Below are 19,766 nucleotides of genomic sequence, written 5' to 3'. Positions count from 1 at the left end.
CTCTCAAAGGAAAGAAGTTGTGAGAGCATAGACCCACCATGCTGCTACAATGCAACTGGGTGGGTTTATAATAATAAAAAAAAAACCAACTGCTAGGGGGTAGATAGCACCAATTGCCTAACTTTCGCCTGGTATTGAGATTTTTTTAGCGTGAAAATGTAATACTTTTTGTATTTATACATGAACAGGTAATCTAACCTAAGCCCTGAATGTCCATTTTAACCTTAAAACCACCGATATAACATTATATTACGTATGCAACATATACAATTTGACGGCCGATTGGCGCAGTGGGCAGCGACCCTGCTTTCTGAGTCCAAGGCCGTGGGTTCGATTCCCACCACTGGACAACATTTGTGTGATGAACATGAATGTTTTTCAGTGTCTGGGTGTTTATCTATATATTATAAGTATTTATGTATATTATTCATAAAAATTATTCATCAGTTATCTTAGTACCCATAACACAAGCTACGCTTACTTTGGGACTAGATGGCGATGTGTGTATTGTCGTAGTATATTTATTTATTTATTTATTACAATATATTTATTATGTAAACCTAATTCCCAACCTGAATGTAAACTGGACAATAAGAGTTAGAACGCTATTAGAACCTTATACCGATTATAGCAAGGACAAACAACAAGCTATACAAGAGTGCTATAGCAATTATACATTAACTTTAATAGCACATTCACCCTTATATTTAATTCTTCTTACTGATTTAGTACTATGCCAGCAATATCTGTTTATTTTTAAAACTTATGAGCTCCTTGGGCAATTTAGCTCTCATACGATCTAAAAATACATTTGGAAGTGTTTTGTTAACTGCGTGCAACAAAATATGAAGTACAAAATTATGTCAATTTTTACCTATAGATGGAAGTCGATGCCCACAAAACCAGTTTTTTTTGTTTATGTATAAATTCAGACCTGCTATGAGTTCTCGAGCGAAATAAGGTTTTATTTATGTAGAGTAGGTAAGCAAAAAGATTTTTACCGTTATTTTGATAACCGGTTAAATGCATAAACGTAGCAATATTAACTAAGTAATAGCTGTGACTGAAGACTTCGTCGTCTGTGTTTGTAATGTTTTTTTCAATTCTCACGAAGGGAACCGTTCTTTCATGTGTTTTTATTACGATGTCCAGCACAGCGGTGAGTGCTGGGGTTTTTAATTGGGGTTCCGGGCTCGACAATTTGGGATATCGTTTATAGTATTGGAGCCCCCCTTAAATATGTTTTATGACTTATTTTTAAATTGTAATAAAATTAAATAATCTGCGAATATTTCAAGCGTCTACAAAAACGGGCAAAAAAAATCACGTTTGTTGTATTAAAGCCCTCTTTGTTTTATTATATTTTTTGTTATAGCGGCCACACCTACATCATATGTAAAAATTGGCCTGCCTGGTGGCTGGACAAACAGACAGACAAACGGACGGACAGCGGAGGCTTCATAATAGGATCCCGTTTTATTCTTTGGGTACGGAACCTACAAATAAAAAAAGTGCTTTTCCGCAGTGAAAACTAGTTATGTCCGACTCCAGGATGAAAACTGTGCAAAATCTTATCAAGATTGATGCAGCGCTTGCGCTGAACATAGGTAACTAAACAAACAAAGTAATATATAAATAAATAACCAGACACACTTTCCCTATTTATAATTATAGTATCGAAGTATGAATAGTAAAAGAGCTGATGATAGCCTAGTGGTTATTCCAGCACCTTTGTGCGTTTTAAACAATAAAATATCACTTAGCTGCCTGAGGAAACCTGCATGCCTTTTTTTTTTCTTTGTCGTGGTGGAAAAGCTTTATGGCTACCTCTGTTCTTTTGGGCAGGACAGAGGTTATGTGGGACTCGTTTACCCGAACTAAAAACCACCGCGGCATGTCCCTCTCGTTGGCTTTATTGGACGTCCGGGGAACCCGTTGTATACTTCCCAGACGTCTACCAACAACCCCAACTGATTGCCAGGGCTACTACGCTAAGGAGGAGGGCATCAGGACAGCTTGACCCCCCCCTCAGACAGTAGGGAGACTCATATAGGGACGTGTAGCTAGCCCAATAACTACCCGCCGCCTCCCAGGGTAAGCAGACGTGCGGCATATTCCCGCCGTCTCCTTCCCCCCCGTCTACGTCGGAGCAGATGTGCGTTTAAAGAAACCTGCATGCCTAAGAGTTCTAGAAAATATTCCCAAAGGCATGTGAAGTCTACCAATCAGCCTTGGGCCAGCGTGGTGGACTACGGCCTACACCCTCCTCATTCTGGGAGGGGACTCTTGCAATGGCGTGCACAGGTTTTTCGACCAGGGTAGATATTCATAAAGCAGGTACATATCATAAAATGTAAAATTCCCCTCCAATACGAGTTATATAAAATAATTTGGGTATGTACTGCTTTTGTACATTTATGTTGTGCACGCCACTGGACTCTTGCCATGTGGTGGGCTGGTGATTGGTTGATATGAAGATGATGATAGATAGTAAGTTAATGGTAGAATCACACTTTTTAAAATGTGAAAGTCAGTACAAATGTTTGTATGGGCTGACGTTTGTTACTCAATCACGCATCAATCACGGTTGAAAGGATTTGATTGGACTTCGATACACCTCCGCGCCGTGTATAGGATTAACACATAGAACGCTTTTATTCCGTAAAAACATTCGGTTCTTTTTACTTTAAATTATTACCACATGCACTAGTAACCAAAAACTTTACCATTAACTCTGTGTTTAACAGTTACCCAAACATTTTATCGTTATTCGCCGCACCTCTTCGCTTGAACTCGCTGTTTCTTATAAAAAAAAATGTCTATTTAAATATCTCGCATTGCTATTTATATTCTCTTTATGTAATTTATTGTTACGATTAAGACAAACAAAAAGTCATCCCATTTATATTATAATGTAAATATATCTTACGTAATACATTTCGATTCAGGGAGGTGTAACATTTATAGGGATCAATTATAAAGCTAAAAGCATTTTTTACAATGTATAATATCTCATTTGACATATTAATTACTATAACAACTAAAAAAGGTGGTCAGACTTGTTTACGTCTATCACTTCTGTTTCATTAATTTTATTCGAACAGACATAATTATATTGAAAAAACTTTAATACGTCGCAATACCAACTTTCTTGTGGAGGATTTCTTTTTATCGCCATTTTTATAGCCTGTGTGGTTAAATAATTGTGATAAAGTCTAAATGGATAAGAAAGAGTCCACGGGACCGGGTATTGCAGCGATAAAAAGTATGTTATATGCACAGAATTTAGGACATACAGAAGCCGCATTCAGCCATTATTACATGTAGTACATTGTGTTCGGAAACAGCACATCGCACTTCGCACCCGCTGAGTATTCCTAGCTCACAAACTTTTGCCGTTTTTTCAACCGTATGGTAAAATAAATGACTGTCAACTGCTAAATGGATTGAACTGACAAGCCGCCTGTTTGAGAAACACTAATAAAGTGGTTGTGGGTTTTGAGAAAAAAATTTTAGGAAGTAAATAAAAATATACATTAAAAATATATATATTTATACAATTTCGTGTAACGAAAAAAAAAATCTAAATTCATGAAAAAGGGTTATGAGGAAAAATGGAGATAGAGTGCTTCCGCCGCGGAAAAGGGAGGAATAATCACCAAAAAAAAAAAAAAAAACACCCTAGTTGATCTTCCTTAACTTACCGAGGTTACTATTTAGGTTCTCGGGGATAAAAATTAAGGTTTCTGGCAATTAGTTGCAATCATAGTTTTTCTGCCTATCAAGATTCAATGCAAAGGTTGCCTGTAAGAGATATAAGGCAAGCAATAAGGCCTTTGCACGCCTTTATTTTTAATTTATTTCTTATTCTTGTTATTTTGTGTTATTTGCATTATTTTATATTTTGCGTGCAATAAAATGCTCCTTATTTTTCTTCTTCTTCAACAATAATACTATTTAAAGGCGCGGATTGCAAATTTCTTAACTCTAAAGCAAGGACTTGAAGAATTAAAAAGCCAAGAAGCCTACTTGAATGTGTATTTCTAAGAAACTCTTGGCAGCCAGACAATTCACGATAAGTACGAATGTACACTCAAACCGATTTCACCCTGCATACAAATGTCCCCAAGGGCCGAAACGAGTACATTCTGCAACGATACGTGCACATCAAATACCTATTGAGAGCAAAGTCGCGTATCTCTTCCAGTTAATATATGCTTACATGGCACTCGTCCTACATTCACCCCCCTTCTTCGATCTGACTTACTTGAGTTGACGGCCATTACCTAACCGGCTGCCTTACAAACTCCCCGCTGCAGCATCAAAATCGTAATCCAGTGAAAGTGAATTAAGCCTTGTTACCTTCTGTTAAGGTTAAAAATCACGCGGAAGAAGATAATGCTTAGGTGTACAAATAAATTGGTATCACTCGCTGTTTACACTCCGCTGTCGACGAACATCATTTAATTAATTCGATATTTGAACGCGGTGTGTGTTGTCATCTCGAGATTATATTTTGGTACGCGCATTTTTTTAAACGCGAGTTTTTGTGGCTATGATTTATTGAACGAAAAACCATATTAGTTTTTTTAATCCATTATGACGTTAACTGTAATTGGTAGAGGTAAAAACATCGTGGTTTTACAAACCTAGTAAATCAATTGTTATTTTATTTGGAGTTCGTGTGTGATTGCAGCGTTTTGAATTGTTTTGGTAACCAAGTGTTTGTTGTGATTGTTGATCGGGATAAGTAAAATGTGGCAGTGTACAGGGTGTTGTGAAAACTAAATATGTGCAATAAATATGTTGGCCGGTGAGAGTATCGAAATAGTGCAGCGTTGGCTGCAAAGACGAGGTAGTGATGAAACTGAGACAGGCAAGTAATTAGGATAGATTTTAATTAGAAATTAGATAGAAAGATTAAGTAGTTATTAGCAAAAAATATAGGAAAGATTAAATAAATAAAATTGCAAGAAATAAAAAGTGCGCAAACGGTCTTGTTGCTTGTATCGATAGCCCTTGATGGAAGAATCATGGGTTCAAAATTGGAAAATTGTTGGGAGGAAAAGAGTTTCTTATAAAATAAAACCTTTTTAATTTTAATGTTTCACTTACATCCCAAAATTCCATATTACCCATAGTATTAAATTAAATATTTTTTTTCATCCTTAGTTCTATCACAGGCACCTGAAAAGCGTTCGTAGGTAAAATATTTTTTTAATTATTTCAGTAAATTCTTTATTCGTTAACTTAAATCTACAAACGCTCTATGGTCTTCGAGAAAGCTCAAGCACACACTTTTTTAACTTACCTTATTCTTTTTTTATCATTGTATAGTCAAAATCATACAGATTTTTCTTCAAAATTAAAAACTAGGTAGGTATTGTCCCTAAAGTCAGTACTTTAGAGACAAAACCAGCGGGATTTTTATCCCGCGGGATTTTAGGATACTGAAGCGGGGGCGAAGTCGCAGATCGTACAATAAATAATCAAAAAAGCGCGGTTATTGTGGGGGAGCAAACCGTGCCCTGTAGTGGGCCGGTAGTGGGTTGATATGTTGATGATGATTCGTAGTCTTGTTTGTGGTTACGGGTTTGTTTACAGTCAAATGTCGGATTTATGTGTGTTGTATATCTATTCCTTTTGTCGATCTCCCTGGCGCAGTGGTGAGCGTTCCCGGGTTCGATCCCTAAAGATGTTTGGTAATTTATAATTTCCGAATTTTCTACCCTTTCTACTATCCCGATTAACCGCTTAACTGTGATCGTAATCTTCATAGCCCACCAAGATGGATTGGAACAGCGTAGTGGGTGTATGATCTAAAACCTATGACAGAGGTCTTGCCCAGCGGTGGGACGTGAAAGACTTTTCGCGAAACAAGAAAAATAGTAAATAAAAAAGCCTTTGTTGCTGTTACATCACTTATATCTCGCACTTCAGTTTATTTTAATCAGCGCGACTCTTGATGCTAGGCTTCCTCCAGGTGTTTCCAAGTAGATAATGTTATGCAAATAAATTAAAAAAAAATTGTAATTTACTATCAGTTACCTATATAAATAAAAAAATATACTACGACAGTACACACATCGCCAATTAGCCCTAAAGAAAGCGTAGCTTATGTTATGGGTACTAAGATGGCTGACGAATATTTTTTATGAATAAACACCCAGACACTGAAAACATTCATGCTCATCACACAAAATTTTTCCAGTTGTGGGTTTCGAACCCACAGCCTTGACTCAGAAAGCAGGGTGGCTGCCCACTGCGCCAATCGGCCGTCATCAGTTACCTATGTGTCTATTAGAAATAAGAAGTAGGAACTACTGGTTCGAATTTAAAACATATTTTTCTAAGTGTCCTAGTTCTGAGATTTCCTTGACCATAGTTAGCACAGACGTTTGCTTGATGTCATCAACCCAGTGCCTTCGTTGGCTACGCTTTTTTCTTTTTAAGCTATCAATAACTTCCTATTAAAAGTCAGAGCTTAGGTCCATTTCTTGCGTTTCTCGCGAAGCATATACCCATCTCCATTATAACGTTTTTGTAAGGGTGACAGCATCTTCAAGCTCAATGTATTCTCTTAAATCCATGCATATCTTCTCATTATCTACGCTGGTACGGTCATGTGATGAAGCGAGATGATTACCATATTACAAAAAAGTCATGAATATAGAGGACGGAAAAAGGCCGTGGACGACCACCAGTAACCTGGCTAAGGACCATAAAAAACGACACAAGCGAGCAACACAGCAGAAGAGACAGCCCCCAACCGCACGGTGTGCGCAGGAATAATAGGAGGGCTGACACCAAATGAATTGGGATAAAAGGCAGGAGAGAGAAGAAAAAGAAGATCTTCCTATCCCCTCTAGAATCATGAAACTAGTACGGAAATAGAAAAACAATACACGCGAAAATTACACGCCAGGATACTGCGGAGTGTAATCACTTCAATCTACATTGAATGCAAAGTAATGAACGGCGATGAATGGCGAATCAGTAGCAGCCAGTGGAATTAAAAGTATGGCCCTAAAAACGAATCCAACATTTCATGAGTTCCCTCTGGCGATAAATTATAATTCATTTATTTGCTTTAAAAATTGGTAACATAAATATGTCCGAACATGTTTTGCTTTAAATGCGTGCAATTTTTTTCCGATATGAATATATCGTTCAATTTATTTATTTAGTTATTTTTTATTTTATGTATTTACTGCAACTTGGAGAATATATCAAATTTTTAAATGCATATAAAAATGTCGGAGCCAATACGATTTGAAAAGTAAAAATAAACATTCGAATTTTGAAGTCGATGAATAAGAGTACCTACACCATACCTACACCGTACCTACTCCGTATTGGCTGTCACGATGTCACAGACACACGCACACACAAACACATACACATATACAAACACACACACAGAAACAAACACACTCGGACGGACACGTGAAACTTATAACACCGCGTTGTTTTTGCGTCCGGGGTTAAAAACAAACTTTTTTAAACATTTATAAAGTGTTCAAAATTTTGGTTTCGCTCGAAAATGTAACCTTGACTCATGTTTATGTATAAGACGAAGATTACGTATGGCCTGAGCGATACAAGTTAAAACTGTCTCAAAAACTTGACCTTGGCTTGAAATAAAAACTGGTTAAGTACACAAGGAATTTGCACTCCTTATGTTACATTGTATCTCCCGGAGAATTAAAAATGTTTCAAATTAAGGCTCGAGGTAGACCAAGAATGATGTAGACGCTAAATTTTTAGACTTACTTTTCTTCTACATCATTATTTTGTTTCATAATGGATATTTTTCTTTTGTCTTTTGTTTCAAAATCTTACACCTTCTCATTTTTGTTTTTTTTTTGTCATCTCTATCTACCACTATTAAAACCCGGTACACATTACTAAAGGTTAGTAGAAAATGCCTCCAGGCATTGAGTTTTCCCTATACATATAACTTTTTGCAATAAAGTAAACAAACTAACATCATGTCCAAAATTTTTTTTTATTCCACTACAAGTTACTTGCTTCACTGCAATCTCACCTGGTGGTAAGTAATGATGCAGTCTAGTTCTTCATCGGTTTCCACGCGACATCGCACCGGAACACTGCATCGCTTAGCGGCACGACTTTATCGGTAGGGTGGTAACTACCCACGGCCAAAGCCTCCCACCAGGCAAAAATTGAAGATTGCAATCAAAGTCTAACTCGATGAAGACCACGGATGACCGGTGGTCATGTACCAGCTAACTACGCATTACAAATACAAAATTAAGTTTCGATTCGATTGTTTCAATTTCGTATACACAACTTATACTGGTACATCTATACTTATAATAAAAATGTGACGGGGCGATTTTTTTACATTGAAGATATTTAAAAAAAATCCCTTAACGATTACTATTCTTTGTTAGTGATAGGAGCTGTGTAAATTATCTTGCAAACTTCCAAAGACGGGCACCCATCCATTTACTGACCGTGGTCATCGTTGCTTACCCAGTGCTACCTACTGATATGTTGTGCTGCTGCTAAGCCACACATTAATTGCAGTCACTTGTTACATGCAATTAAAAAGATTTTAAATAAGGCAATATGGGAGTATGTCCCCGGGACGCTCATTTGCGATGGACGCCGTTTATGTAATTGAAGGTTTTGAATATTGCTTAAAGCTCCAAAAGCAAGAACAAGAATATTATTCCCCTGTGCCCCAGTCATTTGTTTAGATATGATGAAATACTATCTGTAATATTAGTACCATGGATTAGGCACTAACAACCGTAACGATTGAAAAAACTATACGCTTTGTATCTGATTTATTGAGGTGGGTTTAGACCTAGTGAATAATAAGAACGAATAGATTAACTCGTAAGTATAGTTTGGAAGGAGAACTCTATGTACAAAGGACTCCTCAAATGGGATCCATGGGGAGAAAAGCGCCCTCAATGATAGCTTGTAGCTGCGCTGGAAGGACGACGTGAAAAAGGTAGCCGTTACGAATTGGATCCTCACAGCTCAATTTCGCGAGAAGTGTAAGGTTTTAAAGAAGGCGTGAAGGCTTTCTTCAAAATAACAGGTTTATAAAGGCTGAAGAAGAAGAAGAAGAAATAAATTAAGGGAGGCCGTAAGCTATCGAACCAATCGCATCATATCGAACCAAAAGCTATCACCGCTTCTCATAGTGTATTTGGATTTAATTTATTTTCGCAATAGCCCCATATCGTTTCGCAAGTGTTGAGCGGTCAATGCGTCGACAAGTTAGCCGGTTAACCTTCCTTATCTAATGTTCCACGAGTATCGCATGTTGCAATATCTAAAGAAACATTCGTTTCGGATCCGCATGTTGTTAATGTTAAACTAGGAGATTACTTTGTTGTCCGTCCACCGACTATTTTCTTAACGAAGTTTGAAAATCAATTCGACCAAAGCTTGAGTCCAAGGCTGTTAGTTCGATTCCTACGACTGGAAAATGTTTGTGTAATGCACATGAACATTTTTCAGTGGCTGGGTGTTTATCTTTATTTTATTACCTGTAACACAAGCTACGCTTTCTTTACTAATTCCCGTGCTGAATCATTATATCAACCCATCACCAGGCCACTACCGGGCACGGGTCTTCTCCCAAAATAAGATGGGTTTAGGCCGTAGTCCACCACGCTGGTCTAGTGCGGACTGGTGGAATTCTCGCGCTTTTGAGAACATTATGGAGAACTCTCAGCCATGCAGGTTTCCTCACAATGTTTTCCTTCACCATTGAATCAAGTAATATTTTAATTGTTTAAAACGCACATAACATAGAAAAGTTACAGTTGCGTGCTGGGATTCCAACTTGGACCTAGTAGTAGGTACTAGACGTAAGTTATCTTAATTTGAAGAGGCTTAAAATATTAATTCCAGAATATATACCTAATGAAACAGTATTTTTTTTTTGAGATATTGATTGAAATAAATATAAATATACTACGATAACATATCCTCGTATATCCGAAGTTTGCCAAACAAAACATTTTGGAGTGAGTCAATAATTTTATTATAAAACTAGCGGTTCCCCGCCACTTAATCCGTGTATCTCTTCTTATAGGTTTTGTCACAAACAAACGTTAATTCTGCGACAAATACGCTTGTCCATAGCTCGACTCCCAAGGGTCATGATAAATAGCTAGTATTATAGTTCCTATAACCTTAAGGTACAAAATAACAGGGCTGTTATCAGCTACAATGCTACCTAATAATACATCATCATAACCCGATTTCTGACGTCATCCGGACGTTGGTACTTAACACTGTCACGTGCTTTTAAACGTGGTACTTAAACACACTCATTCCGAAACGTCAAAAGGAAGAGGCGCCCCTGGACCCGCCATCCACATTTCGGCCGCTGTCGTAGGGCTCTGTGGCTCTTCTAATGGCGACGCTTTATATTTAATTTTATTTATTTATTCGAACAAAAATATAACATATTTCATAAGTTCTTCGCACCCTTAAGCCGTGTTGACTTCTCAGGGTATTGCACATTCCTCTTAAATGACAAATTAGGTACTTAAATACTAAAATAAAACGTAACAACGGTCATCATGCTCGCAATGTAAGTATGCGAGAAAAAATATTGTTGGTAGGGTATTCTGCAACTTAAACAGTATCAAAACACATTGTGTAGTTCGAAGAAGTAAGCAAATGAAATGCTATACACAGGCTTTAACAACACAAGTCATAAATTGATATTCTAGTTTTTATTTTTTTATAATATTACCGGAGATAACAACTCTAATGCTGTAAACACCTATAATTGATTATTGTAGTGGCACTAGACAGAATTTGTAATTCTAACGCATAATCTATTTTTTAATATATGACAATTTAAAACATTATTTATAAATATAACCTAAAATAAACTATTTAAAACTAAATAAAATCTAATACGTCCACGAAACCACCGCAGCGAGGCACAGTTCCTAAGATGCTGGCAGCATTGCCCCTTTGGATGGCCAAACTAATTCGTTGGCCAAGGTAACTGCCCGCTCTAGGATCACCGGTAGACACGATAACCCTTTTTGATAATTTTTTGAAAAGGGCTCTTGCCTCCGGACCCCACGTTCCCAAAGTCTCTACTCCAAAAGGCACAAAAATGAAGCTGCTATCCAGGTTTTCATATTTACGCCTTTTGGCCTGCTCGGCACTGGTAGCAGCCGCACCGTTGACGAGGTGGTGGACGACGCATAATTGAATTTTTTTATGAATGTAGTTACAATTAATTGCTGGTGTGTGTTATGAATAAATAAAAAAACCTTCAAAAAAATTTAATTGAAAAAAGATGACTATTATAACAGTATTTGTCTCTATTGTTTCAGGCAGTTCGAGCGGGTCGCCGGGGCCGCGTGCCGGGCGTCGGTCCTCGCTCGCTCTGACACCGGAGGACGAGCCCCTAGTCGACCTCGCCGTAAGTGCATACCCTTACCTATAGCGTATGTTTAACGAATGTGTGTGTGCCTAGATGACTCACTAAATACTTATTACTCGAAGCCTAAGCCTCTATAGGTTTCGAGCGGCTACGATAGAGCTTCGAACTCCGTTCGGGGGATTGAGTTCCAGCCAAAGTTATGGCCAGCGTTGATTACTTATTCTAAGAGAAGAACTTTGCCCAGAAGTGGGCCGATAATGAGTTGATCATGATGATACTCTTTCCACTTATAGTCAATGTATTTTTACTTGTATTAGGTATAGTGTAAACGATATTTTCGTTAAGTTTTAGTTTAACGACGTACGAGTATATCTGGTGGTAGGTTTAAATGACTTGTTACCGGTACGATGCAGCGAATAAACCAATTAGAAGTATTGGTTTAATGCTACTGCCATACCGAAAAAAATTAAAATGGAATATAGGTACCCAGTGATACACTTATAAACGGGCATTATACACTTAGTATAATGCCCAGCGCACACAGGGGTGGAACTATCGAGCATTTTATCCGTAACACGTGGTAACTACTGTCTATCAAAATCCCTGCAAAATCAGCCCAGTTACTTCAATTTTATTTATTTTAATTGAAGAACATTTAAATACTACAATAATACAAATTGTATACGTTATTTTGTTATACTTTTCTTTTTTATGTACTGCTTGTGGTGTGCAAAAAAAGTATATTCATTCAGTTATGAATTTGACGAACCTATCGCTTCATAGCGATTTCTTCCAGGCAACCAATGGCGAAGAAAACAAATACAGAAAATAGTTTGGTGGTGCACTTATACCCATACAATAAACATATCATTACTTAAATAAATATATATAATAAAACAATATTTGTAGCTAAAGACAAATATACTATATAGACTTTAGTCGAATACAAATATATTATCTATTAAATTTATGCTCAAACGATACTAAATCTCAAATTGCGCCATTTTGAAAACAGTTGCAAACCAGTTTCACAAATTGCATTATCGTCACATAACATTTTTATCGATGCTACCTTACATATTTAATAAATTATGCTTCGTCAGCGTCCAGCGCTGCTATCTGTAAAAAAATCAAAAGGCATAAATACCGATACTATCTCACATTACTTAATTTCGGCTAACTCGTTGTTGAAATCGCCGTCAAAGGGTATTTAAATGAAAAATAATGACAGATTATATTTTGTAGTTTATTCAGTGCTGACTAACTAGAATCTAATATAAGAAAATAACTGTTACAGATAATTATATCTAGTAAATAATTAAACATGCAAGATTCGAATCTCACTAGTTTAAAAAAATGTGCGATAGTTCTATTTTCAAATCCGGATGAATACAGTACCTTAACATAAGCCTTTACTGTGGTCTACTGCAGGGCATTGGCCCTTAAAATTATTTTTTAACTTCGGACTTCTGTAATCTTTTAACCAATGAAATAATGGTTTTTCTGTTACAATTAATTATTATGAAATATTATTTAGCCCACCCCGAAAATCGAATCCAAGACCAATGCATCTGTATTTCAACTAACTCACTAACTAACTACGTAGCAGTTACCTTCATTAACAATTCAATATCTTATCCGAATGATTATTATCTGACAAAATATACCTACGGAATGTGGTCACTTTCCAAGTATTTTAACATGAAAACCTTTATTTTAGATCGTCAATACGAAGTTTTAATAACAGATTCTTACCGCGATAGCGTAAACACAGGTTCAAAGCTCGTTTAATATTAGGTAATACATGATAAGGCTGATATGTATGATGAAGCAATTAAATAGCAATCGCTTCAACGGGAAAGGAAAACATCGTAAGGAAATCTGCATGCCTGAGCGTCCTGGATTTTCTCAAAGGCGTGTGAAGTTTACCAACCCTCACTTGACCAAAACCTTGTAACCTGTAGTGGTCCGATAACGGGTTGTTAATTGTGACAAATAATAAATGAATAAAATAAATATACAAAGACAATACACACATCGCCATCTAGCCCCCAAAGTAAGCGTATCTTGTGATAAGGGTACTATGATGACTGCTGAATATTTTTATGAATAATGTACATGAATACTTATAATTTACATATAGGCACCCAGACGCTGAAAAACATTATTGTTCATCACAAAAACATTTTCCAGTTGTGGGAATCGAACCCACATAATGGGGAACAACAAAAACATCACAAATCAAATATAATTAGATTCTACACGTCATTTCGAACTCAATCGCACGACCTGTTCGCCAGTACGCAGAACCCAGCCGCGGCTAAATCCCACCAGTACAGTCCTGCGCATTTTGCTTATAGCAACAGTATAAATTACACATTTCGTATTTATCGAACCTGGTCCGACAGAGCTTACCGCTATGTTAGGGAGGTCGACATTTTATTTTATCTGTAGTACGTATACGTACGTATACGTACTACAGATAAAATATACGACACGACAAATATTCGATACGACAAATAATCAGAGCTACGCTAATTGATAAACCCTGAAAATAATGACTTCTTATCATTATTATTATCTTTGTAATCTACGCGACAGCTATTTACAGTAATGTCTTAACTTAGTCAGAACGGTTGTACAATAGTTGGCGACTTGCATACGCTGGTGTTTTTAATTCGTAAATAGTAATAGAAAATGCAATTATATGAATTCCTTGATTGCTGGTGTTTAATCTGTTTATATTTTCAAAAGGAAGTTTTGATAATATCTTATGTAGCATAGTGAGTAAAATAAGGTGTTATTTAACCCCAGAGTGTGTTACTTTACAAATATAAATTGTTATTACGGTATATAAAGTTTAAAATGTAATAATAACCACCAAGTATGGATTCGAATCGCTTAAGTTTAAAGGAAGAAAACGTTAGAAATTATGAGGAAATTAAAAAGACCGGTTGCTGGGCTAAATTTAAAAGCCTTTTCGAAGAGAGAGGCTTCGATTTAGAATTCGAATATAATGATAATGCAACCACCTCTGAAAAGGTTTTAAAGGAACATAATGGTGATAATAATGCAAACGGGTATAGAAAGAATGAACGGAGGAATTTAGCTAATAAAAAGCCAGATGATATCGTTAATATAGACGGCGAGTTGTCAGGAGTCATAAACTTTTATGAACAGTTCGCCTCTTTAAGCGATGACACGAAAGAAGAAGTTTTTGAAACCAAAAGAAGATCAACGTTCAGGCCTAGAGTTTCAATGAGACCTAGTATTCTGTTGACTAATATTATAGAAGAAACTGGAGATGGTGATGTTGAAAACTTTCAAGAGGTAAGGATATAAAATCATTGTCATTTCAACCGATTGCCGTCCACTGCTGGCATAGGCTGTTTTAAGGGCTTCAACGCTCGAGTGTCCTGCACGGCACAGAAACTCTCTTTGACTAGCTTCAGGATTTCTACCCACCTAATGGGGAATTTACCAACACTGCGTTTTCCAGTGTGGGGTTGATACTCCAGCACCTTGGGACTTGAAATTCCATGGGTCCTCCATGCTAAATGCCCCATCTTGTTCAGCTAGGTGGGATGTCTTTTTTATGTTTTGTGGAAAACGTAGTTACGATATAAAATAAAAGCTGTTTTATTTAATGTTTTTGAGCAGGTGTTTATTGCTTATAATCATGTGATTATTACTGATGATTTGTGGAGAGTTAAACTAGGGCGTTACAAGTTAGCCCTTGACTGCGATCTCATCTGGCATTGGTAAATATGTGATAAAACAGTCTACGATGGTAGTGGGCTAACCTAGGGATATGGCAGTTATAATCGTTTTCTATGAGGCATCGTACTGGAATGCTCAATCGCTATGGTAGCACAGAAAGTGTGTTTGTGTATTTGTAACCTATATATACCATTCTTTCGGCATCATCGTTCCGATCTTGGTGAATACAGAGAAAGCTAGCAATTTTTGGCCCGAAGAGCAAAAATTTCCCGCAGGATTTATAAAAAACTGCAACAAAAGTGGGCAAAGCCGTGGGTACGAGCTAGTACCTCTAATGTAAAATTGGATAGGCTAATGTTGCTTGAATAATTGTATCTTTAAGAAATCAATTTGATCAACAATTTCGCGTAACAACAGCTGTAGCAGTAGCTTCGTATAAACTGTGACGAACAATAAGGCCGCAACAAAGCCATCAATGGTGTTATGAATACGTGACTGGCTCGCAATTTATGATCCCCTGGTACTCAATCATACAACCGGGCATTTTCTTCCTTTTTTGTAACATTATTTTTTTATTAAATGGATATTTTTTATTTACACTTTGAGCTGCATTTATTTATTGTTTACAATATAGTTGTGTTGCTTTAGTAACACTAAATCTGTTCATACAACTTTTTCCTAGTGACGTAAAGTGATAGGATTATCTGTTCGTTCATTTAAATGTGACCCAAACGCGATACTTTAAGTAAAAGCCTAAATTATCATGATCATTATCAGCCTATTACACTCCCACTGCTGGGCAGACAATCAGTCTACAGCGGCAGGTACTGAGAATTTTTTTAAACATTCTAACAACTGACTAGGAAAGCGAATCCAGGACCTCGTGATTCGTAGTAAACTCACCAGTGCACCAACATAGCAGTCGTTTTGTAATCTTACAATGTCACAAACTACCTGCAATTTTATTGACACAATTACAAACTTTCATCCCCAGTTTAACTCCCACTAGAGATGAATTTTTACACATTGTTATTTCTACACAAGCCGTTTTCTCGTAACTGCACCTCTATCTTAGATTGCTCGTTATCTGTCAATCAGTTAATCAGGAAACTGTTTTATAAAATGAATGAAGAAAAAAAGTAATGTAAGCAAAAAAATGTTCGCAAAGTATGTAGTGTTTCCAAGCTGACTTACACCTGTATCCTTGTGGAGGAAAAAAGACTTTTGTACAATGTTTTTTGTATAAAATAATAAATGCGAGTTATGGTTTTTTTAAATGCTTTTTTATTCAGTTAGAAGAATTAATGTTGATGAAATGCAAGCAATAAAGTCGCAAGTACTTCAGAGTAAATATGAAAAATTTCAGGAACAAAACGCTCGTCGGGGCGTTTCCGATACATATTCAGAGCTCGAAATTCATTACCTGAGGTGCTTTATATTCCTCAACACATATTCTTACAGAGATATGTACGTTTTTGTAAAATAGCGAGAGTTATTATAAAACGATGATTATTTTTAATTAAAACTGATTTCGTCCCACCAACGCAGTTTTATTGAAAAACAGATTGTTAATATATTGTTTGTGAAAATAAATGTAGAGTGAATAAACTGGTTTAAAATTTTAATTAAATTTTTATGTTATATTTTTTTACAGTATTGAATTTAATTAATCGGGTAAAAGCTCTAGACGATTAATGTTATGATCACAATATTTTTGGCAGGTAATCCGTAAAAGTAAGATTAAGGCTCTGCATTTTTTAGATAGAGCAAGCATATCTAAGCTTTGGCCTTCAAGTACCAACAAATGTAAATTTGAGCTGCTTGCCTGAAAAAGAAAAGGCAAATAAAATAATAAGGCTGATAATATAGTAAATCTTATACTTCTTTGTGGTTGCATATGTCGTGTAACAAACAAAACGCCCCTAAGGGCGTTTTCAAGTACGTGACCGGCTTGTACTGCGACTGGAAACTACGCCACATAGAGTTATGAGTTTTTAATTATTTATTTAGAATTGTCGTATTAAACGCAATTTTTTACAGAGAGGAAATTATATATTTTTATGTTATAGACTTATAGCTAGATAACATAATCATAAAAGAGAAGCCAAAGTAACTAGAAATCATTATGTAACTGATCTTAATTTCTGACTCTTTCTCCAAATAGGAATTTCGTACAATCTGCAACCTTTTTTTTTCTACCCATTTTTAGCGAATTATATTGTACTGTAAGGAACTTATTGCCAATTTTTTTTCTAACTTTGTACTATTCAGGGACGGATTACTATAATGTAAAACCTACTTGTCAAATTGAAATCAGACGTTCAAAATATTAGCCTAGACAAACACACACAGATAACTATTATCTTTCAAGCGATTATTATATAACAGTTATTTTAAATTCGCAGTATTTTTGTTTTGTCGATATCCACATTACAATTTCATCACATTCGTCCATCCCTTTTTAGCTTTACATACGTCAAACGTGCTATGACCCATATATATGGTTGTGACGAACAATACGGTTTCAACAAAGCTTCGACGAGGGGTTTCAAGTACATGCAATTTATGATCCCCTGGTACTTTGTACTCGTAAAACCTTTGTCGCATATGGAGGCTTATTGAAGGCTTTTTGAATGCGTATTGAATTAGAATTTTAAAAAGAAAGGAGTACAGTGGGATTTTTGTGGCGTAATTGAATAATGCTTTGAAGTTTTTTTTTGGGACTCGCTACTTTTCGGTTGATTGAATAAAAGTAAGAATTAAGAGCAAGTTTAACACTCCGAGAACGTTACCCAAGTTGTCCTCACAGGTATCTTATGTTTATATACAGGATGCAAGTTATATAATATATGTACCAAATTTCTTTAAGATGAATTACTAAACACAACGAAATGAAATTAAATTGCTGAACGTGAGCTTTCATAGGGTCTTATTATAATTTAACATTCCTTCATATTCTACTATAAAGCATGCGAAATTTGTGCACAACAAGAACAATCATTGTACATGTGTGCAAAATCTTGTTAAACAAGCATTGAAAGGTTCATTACCTTTCAACTGATGAAACTATACAGGTAATGTCGATGTTATCATAGTAATGTCAAATAATAATATTATATTTAATTCGATGTCAGATATGCGGATATTATATAGAAACGTTTTGTACACAGCCAATGCGCCAGATTTTTCTTAAACAAACGCGTAGGTTTATTGCACATAGCAAGGGGGATTTTGCGTTTAGTTTTAATTTATATTTAGTGTTGCACAACCGAATTATATTTCTCGTTTTACAATGGCTTACGTTCGAGAAGTTTTCAAATACTCAAAGGCTCCAAAAGCCAACTTTATCATTGATTTTATACGCGCGCGACAAGTTATAAAAGCTCGTTGACAGAAAATATCTAATTTAAAGCATAACAAACAATTAAAAAGCCGTGGAGGATTCCCAACGCTGTTGAATAAATAAACTTCAGGGGTCGTGAAACACTCATTTGAACAGTCCACGTTTACTTTTCTCCGAGCTAGTGTTTGCGCGCTCTTTTCTATCAACAAATGGTATTTTAATCATGCGAATATCGCAAACAGAATTTTAATTGAAACGTATTTATGCCACTAGTGGGAAATTATGATGAACTAAGTGTTGACCGCGACTTTGTCCGCGTTTATTTTTGGTGATTTTAAAAACCACAGAAACCTTTAGTTTCCGGGAAAAAATGTATCCTATGGCCGACTTCAGGATGCAAACCATTTTATGTAAAATTATGCCGAGATAAGTTAAGCGGTCATGCCATGGTAATACCCAATATAGTAATTTTTGTTCCGAGTTTTTTTATTTATATATAAGAACATTATAATTCCTCTATTTTGCTTGGTCTCTGAAACTCCGTTTTTATTTTTTGGAGGACGATGATTTATGTTTCTATATAATCATCCTCACCAAAATTTAAAAAGTGATATATATTAAATTTCTTAATTGTAAAACGCACATATCTCCTAAAAGTTAGAGGTGCGTGCCAGGGATCGCACTTGGTTACCACGATAGGTAGGTCAATGCTCTAACTACTTTTATGTGCTACTCATTGAATACAGCATCTTTAATATATTGTAGGTATTAATTTTCTTATGTTATCCAAATGATTCAAAGCAATGTTAAAATGTAAATTATTGCTGTTGAAAAAAGGGCAACTGCTTAGTTTTTTGCCGGCTTCTTCTCTTTAAAATATTCCAAACTTGAGAGGTCTACCACCGGTTTGGAATATTCTATTGCATTATATTGGAATACTACAGGAGTCAGATCTTTCAAAAGTGCTTATAGAGTAAGCATACTTGAAATAAATGAATTTGAAATTTTGGTTGAATTAAGAACACATTCCAATATTTAATTCCGGAATGACCACTTTTTATTCTTAATGCACTCAATTGATAATTATTTGCTTCTACACAAAACTTTTTCATAAAATTCGAAATTCAAAATTTATTTACTTCAGGCTTCACCATTTATGCGTGCCTCGGAACTACTTAAAGGCAACTTCTTTAAAGTAGGTCAGAGGGGCGGACCGACTCAGCTTTTAAAAGCTATTGAGACTAATATGGAATACTTACTAAGGTCTAAATTTAATAGAGCACTTCCTGGCGACTTACATACTGA

General features: G+C 36.0%; 1 protein-coding gene across 3 annotated transcripts in view; it reads left to right on the top strand.

Annotated features, from left to right (window-relative positions):
- Window positions 1-19,766, top strand: part of LOC120633005 (high affinity cAMP-specific and IBMX-insensitive 3',5'-cyclic phosphodiesterase 8) — a 260,512-nt gene that overhangs the window by 140,259 nt on the left and 100,487 nt on the right. Inside the window, exons 1-2 of one of the 3 annotated variants that reach the window (XM_039903028.1) lie at window positions 4,638-4,880; window positions 11,353-11,437. In XM_039903028.1, the coding sequence (XP_039758962.1) occupies window positions 4,804-4,880; window positions 11,353-11,437 (162 nt within the window). In that variant the 5' untranslated portion in view covers window positions 4,638-4,803. Of the gene's footprint in view, window positions 1-4,637; window positions 4,881-11,348; window positions 11,438-14,159; window positions 14,729-19,766 lie in introns of those variants that run through there. The other 2 variants (XM_039903027.1, XM_039903026.1) reach the window with 2 other exon arrangements.

Source organism: Pararge aegeria, chromosome 21 (genome assembly GCF_905163445.1).
Source record: "Pararge aegeria chromosome 21, ilParAegt1.1, whole genome shotgun sequence".
NCBI lineage: Eukaryota > Metazoa > Arthropoda > Insecta > Lepidoptera > Nymphalidae > Pararge > Pararge aegeria.
Note: the sequence above shows the minus strand (reverse complement) of the source record. Positions and strands in the feature narration are given on the sequence as shown.